This window comes from Cervus canadensis, chromosome 10 (assembly GCF_019320065.1).
Source record: "Cervus canadensis isolate Bull #8, Minnesota chromosome 10, ASM1932006v1, whole genome shotgun sequence".
NCBI lineage: Eukaryota > Metazoa > Chordata > Mammalia > Artiodactyla > Cervidae > Cervus > Cervus canadensis.
This window is the reverse complement of record NC_057395.1, coordinates 30,319,646-30,338,083: the sequence shown is the minus strand read 5'-3', so window position 1 is coordinate 30,338,083 and position 18,438 is coordinate 30,319,646. Positions and strand designations below refer to the sequence as shown.

Below are 18,438 nucleotides of genomic sequence, written 5' to 3'. Positions count from 1 at the left end.
CACCCATCACCCCACGTGCTGCGCTGGCGCCCAGTAAACAGTGGCTACAGAGGAAGTCTCGGAGTCAAGGCCCTTGGGCCCGTCCCCACTGCTCCTTCACCCACTCCGAGAGAACAGGACAGGAGTCTTTCCCAGCCCTGACCTCCAGCGTACACAGGATGTGGCAGTTAGGCAGACCAGCTAATGGGATCCAGGAACCTGGTCCGGCTTGTTAAGTGTTTTAGTGTGCTCTGCTGCACTCAGGGCACAGAGGCTGTGTTTATTAGCCACTCCTGTCTGCTTTCTGTGTGTAAACATTTTCCGTCTCCTCTTTTACGCATCACATTGAGCCCCAGCAAGGGGAACTGGAGGACCCATGTTTGCTTGGGAACTGCACCTCTGGGTCAGAAGCCACAAATCCACATCCACGACCAGCCGTGGTTCCAATCATGGCAACAGGCACGGTCTCCATAAGACCACTTCTGGAAGGTTTCTCTTCTCTCTTGTTTTCTGGGCAAGGCCAAATTATTAAGTCTGTTCTTAATCATGATTGTTACTTGTTAGTCCTGGATGGAAGCATCCAGGACTGATACTGAAGCATCTCTGTGTAGAAAACCAGAGGAAGCCAGAACTCTAAGGAGAGAAAGGAGTAATAAGTGTTATCATTTACAGCCTGTAAAGGAGAGAAAAGCCTCCGTATAGGATGGAAAAGATGTGGCTTATACTTCCTACCTAGCTGCTCGTTTGTAAAAAAAAAAAAAAAAATCATTCCACTCGTAAAGTTAACCATCCATTAGTGAGTAAGAGCTGTTCCCAATAATTGGTGGACCCCGTAGGGAAAGGAACATAGTTAGAGGTTAGAGTAATGGGCCAGGTGCCCTTGACTCCTATTTCTGGTTCCTTCACTGACTTGCTGTGTGGCCTTAGGCATTTTCCCCTCATTTCTCTGGGCCTCATTTTCCCCAAGAAGAAAGTTTCCCACTTGCTCTTCGTGGCGGGGGGTGGTTGATGCTAAAAGATCAAAGAAGAGGCGTCTGCTTTTCAAAGATGCCCCAATGAAGTGCATTTGGCCTTTTTCATAGGTATTAATTAATAAGTCCTTTGATTACTGATAGACCTGTGTCTGAGATTTTAGGTAGCTCCTTGGGCAGAATTGGCCATAGGAATTAGCCAAACTCCTAAGGGATCTAGCCCAGCCATAACCATCTTTGTGCGTCCAATGAGTTCGTTATGTGGAGTCCCAAAACATGTTGGTGTCTTTAGCTGGTGTCTGGGTTATGATAGCTGCAGTGAGTAAAGGGGTTCTTTTGAAGTGACACGGATGATCGAGGGCTGCCCCCAAACCAGCGCCTCAGAGCCTAGTGTACCCTGTTCACAAAGGGGAGCCAAGCCGAATGTCTGCTGTTTATCTGCTTATTGTTCGACTCTACCAGCCTCAGAGGGAGGGTTTAGTAGGCACAGCCTTAGAACGGTGGGCACAGGGGCCCTCGAGCACAAGAGGCCACGTTGATGTGTGGGGCGTCCAGCTTCCTTCATCCCCCTGCCTGTTTCCAAGCACTCAGTGTCCCCCCAGGTGTGGGAGGAAAAGATGAGACCATTGTTCCCTCATGAACACCTCCTCTGGGGTTCCTGGGACCTTCCTGGCCTGGAAAACTACCCTCCTACCCTCCCTTCCCAGTGTTTTCATTTACAAAAAAGAAGAAAAAAAATAAGGAAAAAACCCTGCCTAGAGCAAACGGGGCAAAGCCACTGTTCTGCTCCTGTTGGAAATGCCTACAGATGCTGGGAGCTGGGCCATCAGGGTTCCGTGCCGAGGCAGGAGTCTGCAATGCACCGTCAGTAGGCAGAAGGGCCACAGCAGATACAAGGTTGTGTTCTGGTCCTTGGCAGACACGAGGCTCTCCACTCCAGGGGCATGGGGAGTACTTTCGGGGAACACCCGGCATAAGTTCTGTTTTGTAAAAAGCCAGGGAGGGAGAAATTGCCAGGGAACGCAGCCCCTGAGTGTTGGGCTTTGGGAGTTTTCACCAGGAAGGAGGGAGCTCCCGACCCGAGGCCCATGTGAGGTGCTCACCAGCGCACCAATGCCAAGAGGATAAAGCCCAGGAGGTCTGCCCATCAGATGCATCTTCCCCCATATGTTGTCCCCCAAAGACAGTGCCTGAGGCATGAGCATCAGTGAGGACCAGTGGCATAATCTGCAGGGCCCAAGACAAATGAAAATTCAGAGTCTATTTATCAAGCTTATTGAGAATTTTGAGATGGAGACAGCAGAATGTTAGACCAAGCACAGGGCCCTCGGGTCACACACCCGAGAAACAGGTCCTGGCCGAGGCTCCACCTTACCTGGCCAGGTGGGTGCCACGCACATGCTGCAAGTCCCCCTCAGGGGTCAGCCATCTCCTACCCACCCCCCTCTTTGGAGAAAAGGGGATGGGGGGTAGGCAGGGTACTAAATCCATACACTTCAGATTTCTGGGACTTTTATTTTCTTAAACCCCAATGACAGGGCTAGAAGTTAAAAAAAAAGGAAAAAAAAAAGCTTAATAATTTTGGTTGTTCTGGAGTTAATCTACCTCATTTGCCAGGATTTGGGAGAAGTAAGAGCAACTGGAATTGCACTGAGACCTGAGTTCACCGAGCATTTACTTTGTACCAGTACCGTGCCAGGGGTCTGTGTTGCTTCTACCTTAGAAGTGTTACTGCCATTTTACAGATGGGAAAACTGAGGCTAAAGGAGATGCAGTCACTTACCTGATGTCACACTGTTTGGATGTAAGGGGCTCAGGATTCAAACAAATGTAGCCGGACTCCAGAGCATCTGCCTGGCCACTTTGTTCTATGTACTACCTACCTCCAGGTTACAAGGTCAGGGAGCTGTTAGTTCTGGTGCTTGTGTGTCTGTGGCCAAGTTCAGGTGGAACCTCGGTAAATACCTATCAGTGGGGAATCAGAGAGGAACTCTGTGCATTTCACTACGGAATTTAGCAGAGCAATCAGTTAAGAGCTTAAGGCTCAGATCTGGGACTCGAGTCATCGACTACACAGGTGGCTTTTCATCTGTGATTGGACACAAGGCTGTCTGAGCTCCTGTAGGACTTGCTTTCCTTGGAACTGACCTGAAAGGAAAAAAAGGAAGTACAATTTTCCTTGGACTTCAGAGCAAAATGTACTCTGAGCTGTAAACAAAAGAGATGGCTCTGAAATCAGAGAAAATCCATGTCCTCCTCCCCATTAGGCAGACAGAATCGTTTTAAGATTCTGCAGAGCAGGTTGTGAGAAGAAGGCAGCCTTACCGGAAACAGTTTTATTCTGGCCCAGTTTGACAACAAGGCGGAGTCCTTTGGCCAGGCCTGTGTCTTGGGCCTGGCAAGGAGGATTGATGGGACACAGAAATTGTCCTCTTGCAGGAAAGAATGTGAACAGATCAGAAAGTGTCAGGGGCATCAGGTGAGAGGATTCTGGGTCTAAGACAAGACCCTGAAAAGCATCTGCCTTAACTCAGTGGGCTATGCAAGGGAGGACCAGGGGAAGAAATCAGCCACTTGCAGGGTGAAGATCTGTTTGGCCCTTCTTTTGGCTAAACAAACTCAAATTCTATTGAAGGGACTACAATATTGCATCAGATACAAATATGAATGTTATGGGCATAAGTTGAACTTCTTTTGACATTTCCCTCAGAGTTTAAATAACTTTCTTTTTCATCAAATGCAAGAACCACCTCGCAGAGCAGTGTTGCCACTCTAATTACTCCCAAACATCTTAGTGAACAGACTCGCTCAGCTAAGGAAGAATGTCCACCAGGGCCTTCAGGGCCTTTGGGCAGTGCCAGGAACTCTGTTTAGCTCCCACTGTTCAGAACGGCCCTAATTTCACTCTCCGACTCCCCAGTGGCCACAAGCCCCTGGCTGCAGCATCCCACTAGCCCTGATTTTCTTTGTGCTGAAGAAAGAAGCTGGGCTTGTCAGGCTTCTGTTGTTATCTGGAGTCGCCTGCCCCCAAATAGGGTCGGAGCAGCCCCTACCCTTGGAGGGAAAGCTTCCCCAGCCGCCCCAGATCACCAGGGCGAGTCCGGCCGCTGACATTTGGGCGGGAAGTGGAGTCCCCAGGGGAGGCTGGGAATGCAAGCGCCTTACCACTGGAGCACTGCAGGGAGGAAGCCGGATCAGCGCTGTAGGCAGATGGCTACTGCTCCCTCCTGAGAGCGCCGGCTCCCTCCCTCCCTCCCTCCGCCAGCCCGCCCTCCACTCCTCCTCCTCCCCCTCGCCTTGGAGGGAAAACTGCAGAGCCGGGAACTATCTTGGAGAATTCAACAAAGGCCCAGCAGAGCTGGGGAACCACTTGAAAAGAACTTGTTTTGTTCCTGTTGAGAAGCCTGCAGGAAAATCCACACCCACGTTGCCGGGGTTTTGAGCTGTAGAGCTGTGCGTGTGTGTGTGTGTGTGTGTGTGTGTGTGTGTGAAGCAAGAGGCATAGGAGGTGCAAACAACTGCACGGGTTCAGCTCTGATAAGGAAACTGCCAGCTGTAAGTTCAGCCGTAGACGGAGGACTGCAGCCGTGAGCCTCTCACACTTGAACTTCAACTGCATTGTTTTCTGTCCAGATATTCCAATGGAGACAGTTGGAAAACCTGTATTTCAGGGAGAAGAAGTTTTCTGTGGAAGTTCATGACCCACGCAGGTAAGCTAGAAATGTTTTTTCCTCCTGGGAGTGCATGCCCTGCTGACATATTACTTACATTACTGTTTTTGTGCTGTCACTGTTCGTGTTATTAATAATTTAGGGGGAAGAAGGTGGTTGATTGGGAGAATAGAGTTCAAATAAGACAGTAGAGCTTTGTTTTTGTTCTATGTGTTGAGAAATGCAGTGTGTGTGTGTAAAGAGCAATGCCATGATCATCTCATCTGACTACATGTGTTGCCCGTATATGTGGAGTTGTCTTTACAAGCCAGGGCACTTTAGGAAAGATTTGTAGCGCTTTGGAACAATTACCAAATTAAAGTGAGCCTGAGTCCTTTTAGGAAGTTTTTGCCAGAGAAGAGTCTGAGGGGTGGCTTGTCAGTTTCTGAGACTGTTTTTGGTTGGACTGTCAGTAGCAGAGGGAACCTACAGTCTAAAGAGTTGTGCTGAATGGTCTCATTCCGTGAGCTGTAACTTTAGGGTATTCGCAGTGGTGGGTGAATATGAAAGAAATGCAAGTCTTTTTCTCTCCACCTTACATTGTACCCCAGGGAGCAATCGTGTCAGAATCAGTGCTTCCCCAAGTCCAGCGCTGAACAATAGGGTCCCATTTTGGAATGCAGCAAGCCCTTTGAGGAAGGTTCTCAGGTTGGGGTGGGGGGGTGCACTGTGATTTTTCCTCTCTTTGTCTGCTAGTCCTAGAGTTATAGGCAGCCCAGAAGCAGCAGCAAAATTCCCTGAAAACAGACCTAATGCTTAAGGATAAATCACTTTCAACAGGTCCAAAAGCAGACTGAGAACAGGAAGGAAGCCTTGGAAAGACAGGCGGAGGGCAGGGTCTCTGGGGGAGTAAATGGGAACGTGATGTGCTGTTGCTGCCCTGGCCATGGCTTAGGGCAGAGGAGCTGTTGGCACCAGCTTCCCACACACATGGCTTCTGGGCGTTCAGGCCAAGGTGCCTCCCAGAAAGTTCTCAGCTCAAGACCTCCGGAGTAAGATTCATGCCCCGTCAGAGGGTGAGGCTTGTTGGGGGGTGGCTGTCTCTGCTCCTGCAGCCAGTGATAACCCAAGAGGACTGATGCATCGCTCGCCTGGTCCTGTAATCTGCGTGAAGCAGCCTCCCATGTAGCCAAGAGCGCCCCCCATGTGCCACAGTTACTATGCAGTCGGCAAGCTGAAAACGACCTAAGTCCAGGTGGTGGTCAGGTGATGACAGGAGTGTTGGCAGCATTTTTCAGGGTCTGGTGATGAAGGGTCTCATGGTCCGGAGACCCAGTCTCTACAGAGCAGGAATCCGTTGGTGCAGGACAGGTGGTAGCAGAGAGACGCTGAAAACAATTTCCCCAAATGAGTGCTACAGTGGGTCAGATGCAGAAAACGCGGATGACTGACAAAATAAAGATGGAGATTGAATGACCTAAGAGACTGAGGGTAAGGACTAGACAGATTCTAAGCCTGTGTTCTGTAGGGAATTCTGCTAAGGCAAAGGTATCTTGGACACATCCTTGCGTGTGTGTCTGTGTGTGTCTGTGTGTCTGTGTTCTTGTTCTCTCCAGGCCTGTTGTCCTATCATGTTGTAATACCAAATTCCCTTCCTTTTCCCAAGGCCCAGGGGTATCGGAAAGAGTCCAAACCTCACAAGTTCCTATTACATGGGCCTTTAGCCTATTACATGAAAGTGATCCATCTCACATTTGCTGAGTAGCATCAGTGTTGGGGCAGTGTCCTATAACGGTGTTCATAACTTACTATGTGTTACTTTGTTTTGGGGCCTGGGGTATAGAAAAAAGTCATACAGGGTCTACTTGCCCTGAAAAGAACTTCTAGCACAGCTGGGGAGAAGGAATAAGGAACTTAATGTGTATTAAGTGTTTGCTATGCACAGTCACTGTTCTAAACACTCGGACTGTTATCTGATTGGGTCCTTGCTATAACCCTCAGAAGTAGGTACTAGTATTCTTGTCCTACTTGGAAAATAGGCACAGAAGAAGCTCCGTAACCTGCTCCAGGTTACAAAAAGCAAGCCGGATAGAGGCAGGGTGTCAATCCGGGGAGTCTGGCTCCATAGCTCACATGCCTTCCACCACATTATACATGGACAGAGGGTACCAAATGCCAAACGACACAGCCTATAAATGCTGCAGCTGGCCAGGCTGGTCTGGAGAGGCATTCTGAGAAGGAGAAATCCTTAGCTAAGGACGTAGAGCTCAAAGTGGGCCCTCTGGGGGATAAAGATGCCAGTCAGGTGGGTGTCAGAGAGAAGAGGGAGGTAGAGGAGCCCGAGGCAGCCCGAGCGCTGAATGTGAGCAGTGACCACATCCCCTCAAGGAGTGTAGTCCTCTGTCAGCCTAGAGACCGGCAGAGAGAGGAAAGGGGAGGCAAGGAGGGCCCAGAGATGTGGCTTCCTTGATGTCAGAGGTGGAAACCCAGGTTGACGATGGCTTTAAAGGTGCACCAGAGTAGGCAAAGGGGACCATTCTAGATTAGCTGCTAAGCTGAGTGGTGTAGCCAAAGCTCCAACCCTGACTTCCGCCTGGCGCTTCAGTGAGCGCTCTTCTACAGGCCTCCTGGCGCTCCTCCAGTTAAACGTGTCATCCTGTTGCTGTTGCCTTGTTTATTTGAACACGGAAGAGTCATCTAATAGTCTGTACTTTGTTGGGATGGTTCAGTAGTCAGCCCCTCCCCCAACCCAGGAAGGAAGCCAGGACTGAAGTTATAGGATGGCAAGAGCCGGGGCAGAATCATGTCCTGAAGACCAATGTCCCGGGACATGGCAAGTACAGGGGGTTGGCTCGGCCGCCACAGAAGATGCTTCAAGATTTTCTCTCCTGGAGATGCATCCTGACACAATACCCAACATTGTGTCTGCGATTCACTGGGCTTGGCAGACATTCCATTTCTAAGGTTTTGGCCAAACAGAAGAGTCGGTGGGATGGGAAGAGCCTGAAGGGAACCCTGTAGAGAAGAGACCAACTCATAATGGAGCGTGAGAAACGCTCTGGGAACATCTGATTCAGGTGCTGCTGGGAACTCCCAGGCCAGCCAGCCCCCTGCCTCCTCCTACGCCTCCACCATACCTGAAAAATACATCTTGCCCCACTCTGCTCTCACTGCTGCCACTGAAGCACATTTCAAATGACTTTTCCATTCTAATTCATCTTTTCTAGGAGGGGGGAAAAAAACGTATTTTCTCCCAGGATCAGCCATTGCTGTGGAAGCCAGATTGAGTGTTCTCATCGCAGTTTCAGAGACCATGGGGGTCCCCTTCTCACTCTCTCGCCGGCTCTTTTTCTGTTATTTTCAACTGTGTGTTCTTCTGTGAGCTGGCATTTTAACTTTGGTTTTAACCAAAAGAATAATGTTCTGCTTAGAATCTATAGTCTTAACTAACCACCAGTTTGGAATTCCTCCTTAAAAGTGGGTCTGTAGAACACCTGCTGTTAAATCTTGAGACCCTAAGAGAAGATGATTGGAGCAACTTCTAATTTCCTTCAAGGAAAAAAACTGGCCATGAAAATAATGTGATTATTCACAAGTCCTGATCACCCCCAAGGTTCTGGAAATGTGACAGCTCAATCTGGAACACATATTGTTCTTCTGATGTGCACATAAGATACCCCAAGCGTCACCCCCTGCCCCCTCACATGCACACACGCGAGTATGCACACACACATTCTGAGATTTCACTTGCAAAATTGTGTACCCATCCTATAAAATATACTTTACTAAGAACACGATCGTATAACTTTTTCCCCCATGATTCCATTAATGTGATGAATTACATTAGGACCAGTCTCTCCCACCTTCCATTTAAAGTCTGATTGCCTCTCTCTGCACTGTCCAACATCCTCCACATTTCCTACATCCGTGTGTATGTGGAAGTGGTTTGGGTAGCAGGGGAGAGATTGGACGGGCCCATTTCTTTCTGCCTTCCCTATCCTGATTATTTTTATACCCCACCTGCCCTCTGAATATATTTGATATTGAAACCAGCTCTTTCAAGGAAGATTGCCTGAGAATAATGTAAGGAGTCCTGATTGCCTTAGATGATGTGGTGATTAGAAGAAAATTTACTCATCCTTCACCACAGGCAGTGTTGCCTGGTTAATAAAGGGCATTGTCAAAGGCTTTTCCTGTCTCCAAAGTTTGTCTTGGCCCAGTGCCGGGAGCTGAAGATCAGAAAAGACCATCCTATGACCTCGAATGACCCATCTTATTTCAGACAAGGCAGAGGCTTAGCCAAATTTTGACCCCTAAGGAGCCAGTAAATCAAAATATTAGCAGGATTCACAATAGCCAAGATATGGCAGCAACCTAAGTGTCCACTGATGGATGAAGAAATTGTGGTGTGTATGCACAACAGAGTATCATTCAACCTTAAAAAAAGAGAGAGACCCTGCTGTTTGCAATAACGCGGATGGACCTGGAGGACATTATAAAGTGAAATAAGGCAGACGCAGAGAACAGAACTATGTAGTCTCGTTTATAGATGGAAACTAAAAGAGTCGATACGCAGAAGCAGAGAGCAGAATGGCCATCACTAGGGGTAGGGCGGAACAAGGAGGCAGGGGAAATGGAGAGATGCTGGTCAGAAGGTACAAAGGAGTAATTATGGAAGAATTGGCCTAGAGGCAGAATGTACAGCATGGTGACTATAGTTAATAATATACTGGAAACTGGCTAAGAACAGATTTCAGGTGCTCTGACCATAAACACACACAAGCACACATGATGGTAATATTGGAGGAGAGGAGATGTTCTTTAGCTTGACTGCAGTGATCACTGTGTATATGAAGATCAAATCATCATATTCTATACCTTAAATAGAATCCTTTTCTATTTAATAAAATGAAAAGCTGGCCTTTGTCAGCCAGCTGCACGTGTGTGCACACAGGGCCCTTCGGTTACCTTTATGCCAGAGCCGTTGGACCCAGTGGGTTCTTGGTAAAAGCTGTGGACTGAGGACTGGAGTCCTTCGTGGCCAGCGCAGTTGGTTGACCCTTCTGGTTCTTGCTCTCCCAGGGCTTCGGTGACAAGAAGGACGTTTGGACACAGCGGCATCGCGGTGCACACGTGGTACGCGTGTCCAGCGCTGATCAAGTCCATCTGGGCTATGGCCATTAGCCAGCACCAGTTCTATCTGGACAGAAAGCAGAGCAAGGTAAGGCCTTCTCCTGGGGTGGGGAGGGCCTCTGCCGAGCCCAGACCTTCCACTGGGCCTCGAGCTCTCCTGAGGGCAGGGCCCTTTTCTGGGTCTTGTAGTTTGAGGACTGGGCATTGGATGGCTGTGAGAGGCCCTGCTTCCCTTGCTCTGAGATGGGCACAGGTACAGACTGGCCTTTTAGGGCTATCAGAGGCAGGAATGAGATCAACTCTTTAAGAGAATAATTCTTTCTCAGCGACGTGGTCAAGAGCAGTCAGAGCCACTTAAGCCATTTGACACAGCCAGGTAGGAATTCTGCTTTCAAACCCCTAGAGCCTCTCCCAGAGGTAAGCGGTCAAGCCCTTTTTGGTGTGTAAACACTGGCATGTTGTTTTCCTTTTGAGGAAAAAAAAAAAGCAACTAGTCTCAACTAATAGACACCACCTAACTGTTAAGGATAATTGCTTGTGAAAACCCTCCAGGCTTTTCCAACTGCCAACTCCATTTCTTAAAAATGCAAAACTGGAAACATTAAAAAAAAAAAATTTTTTTTTAAAAGCAACAACTCTGTTTCCCTCAGGTAGACCCAGAGCCTCAGGCCTTAATAAACAGTCATCCTCCAAGGGAGGTTTACTCCAGCCCAAGTTCACTTACACGGGGTGGGGGAGGGGTGCATTTTCTGTTGGGTGGGAAAACGACATCTCCCTAGTTCACACAGGGCTTCTGTCAACATTCTGCCCCTTCTTCCTCCTGCCTCGGCTTCTGGGCTCCCCTCAGCCTCCCCACACAAGCCTCTCCCGTTCATTACCCCTCAGGTGAAGAGCCATATCAAGATGGGCTCTGTATCTTTCTCAGGATTCTGGTGGCTCCGGAAGGGTGGGGAATGGACCTTGGCCCCTTGCCTAGCCACACCATCACCCATGCGAGGTTTTGTCCCATCCCGTGAGTCCTGAAAGGGGAGGAGGTGGCAGGACTCTGGGCTTACTGGGTCCAAGACTTATTGGATTGATGCCCTTTAGGATTCTTGTGGCTTCTTCTTTTGTGTTATTTTCCTTCTGGTTGGAGATGGTTTTTCCCTGGCTTGGGGAGAAGATTGGAAGGAGAGATGTTGAGTGGGAGGTAAGAAAGATAGTAGGACAATAGGACGGGAAGAAAGCAAGCAAACCCTAAAGTCATCATTCAGCTTCAAATCATGGCCTTTCCCATGTGGGAGTCACTTTCCCCTCTGTAACACATTTTCTCCTCTCCTAGGTCTTCTTTCTGACCCCCCTTCTGGTCATTTTCTGAGATGAGTGGGCACAGGATGGAATATTTTTGTTGCCAGGAATAATGAGAGTGTTCTACAGCTCTCCTGGTGATGACGGGCTTTGGCACAGGAATTTGAGGCCCGATTAGATCCAAAGAAACAGGGCCAAAGTGTTTTGACTCATGCTTTGTATTGAGACAGTGGGTGGGTGTCAGCGATTTGCCCTCCAGTGGCAAGAGTTGGAGGTCGAAACCTTAGAACCTTGATTCTCTCCTCTGTACTGTTTGGCAATGCATGATGAGAGGTAAGAGAGTTTGACAACCCTCCTGAACCCCACTACCCATTCCTCTTGCGAGGACCCCACACACACTGATGCCACAATGTTGAATGCAGAAAAGAAAAAGCATGCTTCACCCTAAGGATGGTACCTTAGCTGTTTGAACTCCTCCTCCTTGTGCTGGCTTTTTGCATTAGAACATCTTTGGGGTAACTCAGGAAGCTCATCCTTAGGGTTCTACACCCCTATTGAAGGTTGTCTCACCTGCAGTTGGGGAGGCTTTATGGAGCAGGCTTATAGGTCAACCCACTGATACAGCAAGTAAACCTTTAAAAGTAACCATCAGGGACTTCCCTGGTCAACCAGTGGTTAAGAATCCACTTGCCAATGCAGGGAACATGGATTTGATCCCTGATCCAGGAATATCCCACATGTTGCAGAGCAGTTAAGCCTGTGTGCCACAACTACTGAGCCCAGAGACCCTAGAGCCCATGCTCCACAGCAAGAAAAGCCACTGCAGTGAGAAGCCCAGACACAACTAGAGAACACCCAAGCACAGCAATGAAGACTCAGTGCAGCCAAAAATAATTAATTAAAAGTAACTATCAAGGATTACCTGTTAACAAGAAGTGTCTTTTAAGAGACCAAACCAAACGCTTATAGCCATAGAGAACTTTCACCTCAGCAACCCCTGGAGGACTGAAGGAAATATACCTATTCCTAGGAGCAGGAGAATTTTCTCCAGAAAAATCTCTGAATAGTCACAGGTGCTCCAGAGCCCATGCATTTCCTTTTGGAACCAGTTCCTCTGCCTGCGGTATCAGGTGAGGAACAGGTTGCACCATAGAGAAGTCCAAGGATTCTGCCTTCTCGTTCTGTGACCCTGGACAAGCCTTTCCTCACTCCTTCTTGCTTTCCTCAGTTAAATAACAGCAAAGAAACCCCTGACCAAAATCATTGACTGGTCCAGTGACACAGTATTTGTGATTGCTTTAGGAGATGTGAGCTGTCTTTCATTATTATCATTCTAATCGAACATACTGTTCCCTGGCTGACACCTGTGTAAAGTTTAAACTCTTTAAAAGTACCCCCAAACCAGAGATGATAAAATTTGCCTCAGGAATTGTGTTACAACACCTTTTACTTCTGGAATGTTCTTTAGACAATAGCAATGTGACCCATCTCCAGTGAGCAGGATGGTTCCGGGTGAGTGATGGTTGGCAGGCCTGGGATAAAGTGTTTCCAAGTATTTCTGAGCAGCCAGTGTTGGCTGGCATGCTAGCCATTGCTTCACACTCTACTGTAGTGGGCCATGCCAACCATTCCTTTCTCTGAAGTGCTTCAGCAAAGCCCAAGCCTCCCAAGGGATTCTTTTCAACCCCAGAAACAAGTGTGGTCTGGTGGTTGGAGTCAGCAGGGGTAGGTAACCGAGAAGTCTTGTGTTCATACACTGGCTCTTGGTTATTTTCTTCTTTCAGGGTTCTGGTGTAAATCACTTAAAATCTCTCCTTGTCCCTCTCTCTCTCTCTCTCTCTCTCTCTCACACACACACACACACACACACAGCCTCCATCACTAAAGGCAGAGCAGAAGAGGCCATACTGGTTCCTTTCTGGTGGCTCCTTCAGGTTGAGGGGCTGTACAGTCACCAGTGACATTTGGTAAATTACATCTGCTGACCCCAAAGATCAGAAATGTCATCAGCTGGATCCTGCCAACCTATGTACCCAAGGAATCTCTAATAGAGTTCAGAGGAAAATATTTGAAAACTTAAATTGTTTAGAGTGAATATTAGTCACTGTTCCTCTGAATTCAGATTGAGGACTTGTTGAGTTGGCCCCCAGACCTAACATCTTTCCTCCTGAATCTTTTTTCCCCACTTGATCCAGTCTGCTATTCTTTATTCTGTCTAGATCAAAAGCCAAGTGAAAGCATGGTAGAGGCCGATTAAACCTTGCTCACAGAATGCCTGTAGTAATAATTAGTACAGCAAGACCCTCCAAGCAAAACGTCTAGAGCTTTGGAGGTTCTTTGACCCAAAGACCTGACTTTACAAGGAGGGAGTCTCCCCTCAAGTTGTCTCCTCTTAGTGCTCTCTCTCTTCCTGATCTAAGCAGGCATTGTGATATTTCCATTCTAGACAGAAGTCAGTAATTTCCTAAAACTTCTGAGAATCTAATCTCCCTCAAAAGCACACCTGTTGTCCCTTTTTCCTAGTTTGTTTCCTGTCTCCGAGGTTAGTGTGGCTGGGATGGGGTCGAGGGGAGACGGGTTTCCCACGAGATTGATGAGATCCCCTGAAACATTCAGTGGAGTCATTCATTGAACCTCACCTAGCAAATTCCTCCCAGGACCTCATTTATAGCTTATTCCAATTCCAATGACCTTGATGTCTATTATCTAATTTAGTCTTGACATCACACCTCTGTGATGTGGGTTTTAAGAGCTTCATTTTACAAACAGGGATCTCAGGATCAGAGAGGTTGGAAATCAAGGTCCATCTGTGATTTGCTGGAAAGAGCCAAGATTCCAGTCCAGGTCTTTCTGACTCCAGAGCCTGGATCCTTCACCAGGGTGAATTGGGCTGTGACTTCATGAGTTATTCTTGCATAACTGCATGCGTGGGCTCCTCTTGGTGACGCGTGGGCCTTGGTAAGAGAATACTGTTGAAAGAAAGGAAGTGATGGATTGTGCTTTCTCTGCTTTGCTCAGAGGATAAAACTTAGCCAGGTGTATGTGATTGATATTCTGTGTCAAAATGAAACGAAGGCCTTCCTGCTTTCTGCTACAAGCCAGAAAACCCTGCCAGGAACTGGCAGCTGGGATTATTTCACAAGCAAGGAAGCCTTCACTCCAGGAAGGCAGCCTGGTTCTGAATGTAGGGACAGAAGTTGAGGCTGGAGAGGAGACAACAGTTAAGGAGGGACCAGTTCCTGGCGGTCCAGTGGTCAGGACTCGGGACAGGGGGCACCGATCCAACCCATGGTTGGACAACTAAGATGCCACAAGCCGCATCACGGGAAAAAAAAAAGGATCAGTGAGATAGAAGAGTGTGAGGAAGAAGACAAGTCAGACCCGATAAACAAAAAAAGCAAAAAATCTCAGCATTTCCTCTGCCTCTCAGGCTCTCATCTAATTCAGGTGAGGAAAGTACTTGGCAGTCGAAAGTCATTGTCTTTCACCAATTTTGGCATCAACACGGAGGCCAGAGGAAGGTCAGGGTCTCAGGGTTCAGACAAACTCTGCTGGAGACCACTGTGGGCACAGGATGTGAAGGGAGCCGGGCAGTGGTCTGCCCACATTCCATGGTTTCTCCTGTGTCAGGACAGACTGGGCCTCACACCAGCCAGGAGTGAACACACATCAAATAACTGAAAACCTCAGTGGGGAGCCTTGCCCGGTTCTATCTGTGCATCCCTGGCATATCACCAATGACCACAGAAAGATGGCCACATGTACAGGTTACACTAGCATTGATAGCTGTTTTCTGGAAGTCCACAGTACATCAGGAGCCCCTGCCTGAAGCATTATCATGAACTGATTTCCCGATGATGAAGGGAAAATAAACAACATGCTCAGAAATTGTCAGGGGGCACACAAACCCATCTCCACCTCCAGAGCTGGGAACTAGAGCAGAAAGCTTCACTGCAGCAGTTACTTTTAGGAATGTAATTGTGAACACAGGGTTCTCTTCTGATCTCTTCTGGTCCGCTTTGCTGTTTGCCAAAGTGGACCAGTTAATTTGTGGAGTCAGTGGAGTCTTAGCCATAATCTGAAGACTTGGGCTCATACATTTAGGTATCAGAATGGAAGCAGGGCACCGTGCCAGGTGCCCCTTAATGGGAACCAAACATCCCAACGAACATTTGTTCCAGAAGCCCTTACACACCATGCTTACACACTGTGCTTGCGCACCACACTTGCAGGCTGGTAGCGTGGTCACTTCCCAACCCTCTGAGTTTTCATAACTCCATGGCTAACACTTTAAGAGTTTGAACCACTTTAGAACTTACTGAAACGTCCTAAACTTACTTCAGACATCTCTTAAATCATTCACCAAGCTGACAATTATTTTTTTCTCCTTCTTTAAGCACAAAATCCTGTATAATCACTACTGTTTATTGACAGCTATGTAGGAGGTGGTGTGGGGATGGGAAGAGAAGGGGGAGGAGAAGGGAGGGACGCCTTTCTCTTGTCTGACTTCCTTTGACCCTCACACAACCTTGAGCAGTAGGTGGTGTTTTCCCTGTTTCATCCTGGGAATAATGAGGCTCCATGAGCTTAAAGTCATTCCCCAAATCGGGACACCCCCCCCCCCCACCAAGGTCTATCTGACTCCAAATCCACACTCTGTAAGCCTTGTATACACAGCCTGGGGGATGACAGGTTTAGAAAATTCCTAGTGAGTCACCTCTGGAGTCTTATCTGCTCCTGAGGGAAAGTTTCAGAGGATGAGCAATGGGCCCCGGGACACACACAGAAAAATGCCGCAGTTCGGGCCATGAGGCCGTTTGCTAGATCTCAGCATGACAAGCGATCACTGTGGTCGGCGTGTCCTCGCCAGGAGGGGAGTGTCCTCCACCTAACCTGTCCAACCCGGTGGTCTTTCTAGTCGAAGATCCATGCCGCCCGCAGCCTGAGCGAAATTGCCATTGACCTGACTGAGACGGGGACGCTGAAGACGTCTAAGCTGGCCAACATGGGCAGCAAAGGCAAGATCATCAGTGGCAGCAGTGGCAGCCTCCTGTCCTCAGGTGAGCAGACCCCAAAAGAGGTCCCCCTGCAGCAGGGGTGCAAGCCCTGGGTTGGGGGGGAACGCTCCGAGGGTGGGTGAGGGGGGCGGTCGGGACCATGTAGCAGGCTCGGCGGGAGCTGGTTCTGGCGTCTAGAGCAAGGTTTATAGTCCAGCAGAGATCGGAGAAAAATGGCCAAAGGTGTGCGTGTTGGGGGGGGGGCGGGGTGTGGCGCGGAAGAACCACACAGTGTGGGGAGGACACACAAGGGTCTTAGAGCAGCGTCCAGGGCCTTCTTGAGGCTGATGGCCAGCCAGAGGAGTGTCTGCTCCAGGGGCAGAAGGTGGGATCCCTTGGGTGCCACTCAAGGAGAATTACCTAAGAAAGGGCTGAAGGTCCAAGTCATGGTGCTGAGTGACCTGCACTGTGTTCCCAGGGGAACTTCTTGAGGCTTTCAAAAGTACAGAAAACTCTTTGATCGTTTGGAAAGGAGAGTCTTGCTGTCTGACGCCTTTGGAAAGAGAGGATCAGCAGGTCTGACGCCGTCTGTCTCTGCAGGGCCCTGGGCAAGAGTTTGTCGTCTGTGCGACGTTGGGAGGGGCAGAAATGCCCCGAGGTTTCAGGTCTGGCTAGATTCAGGAGAAGGGATGCCTTTGCTGAAGTGACAGGAAGGGGAGCTGTTTGAGTTGGGCAAGGAATCTGGAGAGGAGGAGGCAAAAATTGCCTGAAAATGTTACAGAAATATAATAATGCAGGTCACCCCCCAGGCCACATGGTCATGGCCGGATTATTCTTGGGGCCAGTGTCTTCTTCCTTACCTCTGAGCCAGAGGGTGAAACAAGAAGGCTTTGCCCTGCCTTATCTTCCAGAGTCATTTCTATACAGCTGGTGGCAGCAGACAATAACAAAGTGAAATAAAAAAGGGAAAAGATTCATCAGTCCCATGATGACCTAGAGGGCTGGGATGGGGGGGTGTGGGAGGAAGATAAAGATGGAGGGGATATAAATACAGTTGTGACTGATTTGCACTGTTGTATGGCAAAAACCAACACAGCATGGTAAAGCAATTATCCTCCAATTAAAAATAAAAAAGAAACTTAAAAAAGGAAAAAGACAGGAGTAGGGAGAAAAGCTGAAATCTGTCTAGTTAATTTCTGGGCTGGTGGAGTCCAGTCAGAACCGGAACACATTCAGACCTGAAGGGCAAGGGTGAGGATGGACAGGCCTTTGTAAGGTCCTGAGGGACCCATGGCCAGGTGTTCATGTGGCCATGGGTTTTATAAAATCTGTGAAGGTAATACATTTAGCCACCAAAATTATATAAGTGTCAGGCCCCACACAGCTGGCTCTGCCTCTGCTAGGTCACCATTAAGGATCACTGTCAACCCCTCCCTGTCTTGGATCCTTAAAATGTTTTCATCAATACAATGGTCTGAGTAATCATTATTTCTGAGGCTTACAGGGTTCCAGTGAAGACCATGGACAATGCTGTAGCAAAGAGAACCCCTTCCAAAGTCCAAGACCCCTGCCTGGAATTTCAGCCACTCCTGATTCCCTGCTGAATGAGGGAGGGCAGGGCCAGCAGTGTGATTGTCCCTGAGACACTCCCCTATGTGCGTGCTCGGTTGCTAAGTCATGTCAGACTCTTTGTGACCCTATGGATTGTAACCCGCCCAGCTCCTCTGCCCAGGAGATTCACCATTTCCTCCTCCAGGGAATCTTCCTGACCCAGGGATCAAACCCACATCTCCGGTGTCTCCTGCACTGGCAGGCAGGTTCTTTATCACGGAGCCACCTGGGAGCCCAGAGTCTCAGATTTGAGCCTGGATTCATCTGTCCACCATCCTCCTAATCTAGCCCCGATGAGGCTGACTCTTCCTCCAGCCTCAGCTAGGGCCACACCCCTGCTGTGGTTTCACATCCACTCGGAAATCCACGTTCTTCCTTCACATGGCATGTTATATCCAGGAGGAGAATAGATTCTTCCAGCTCAGGTATATCATAACCCCTTGGGAGGTTCCTTCAAACTCAGATAGCTGTGTACTAACCCTGGAGTGTCTGATCTAAGAGACTGGGGTGAGACCAGAAATTTGCCTTTCTAGCAAGTTCCGACAAGTTCCCTGGTGCTGTTGATGCCGCTGGTCTGGGGACCTTGCTTTGAGAGTCTCTCTTCTTGTTGAAAAAGAGAGAAAAGCCTGAGGTAGGTGTACAGCTCAAGATCAAGGACCCTAGGTCTCCCCACTTTTACCAAATGAACCTAACTAGTATTTTTTTTTCAACTATTTATTTGGCTGCATTGAATCTTAGTTGTGGCATATGGGATCTTCATTGTACCATGCAAGATCTTTCTCTGCAGCAAGCAGGCTTCAGTAATTGGGG

General features: G+C 48.6%; 1 protein-coding gene across 4 annotated transcripts in view; it reads left to right on the top strand.

The window, feature by feature from the left end:
- FRMD4A (FERM domain containing 4A) overlaps positions 1-18,438 on the top strand; it is a 368,918-nt gene that overhangs the window by 293,144 nt on the left and 57,336 nt on the right. For all 4 annotated transcript variants that reach the window (XM_043480351.1, XM_043480349.1, XM_043480353.1 and 1 more), the window contains 3 exons: positions 4,584-4,660; positions 9,683-9,821; positions 15,939-16,080. In XM_043480351.1, the coding sequence (XP_043336286.1) occupies positions 4,584-4,660; positions 9,683-9,821; positions 15,939-16,080 (358 nt within the window). The remainder of the gene's footprint in view (positions 1-4,583; positions 4,661-9,682; positions 9,822-15,938; positions 16,081-18,438) is intronic.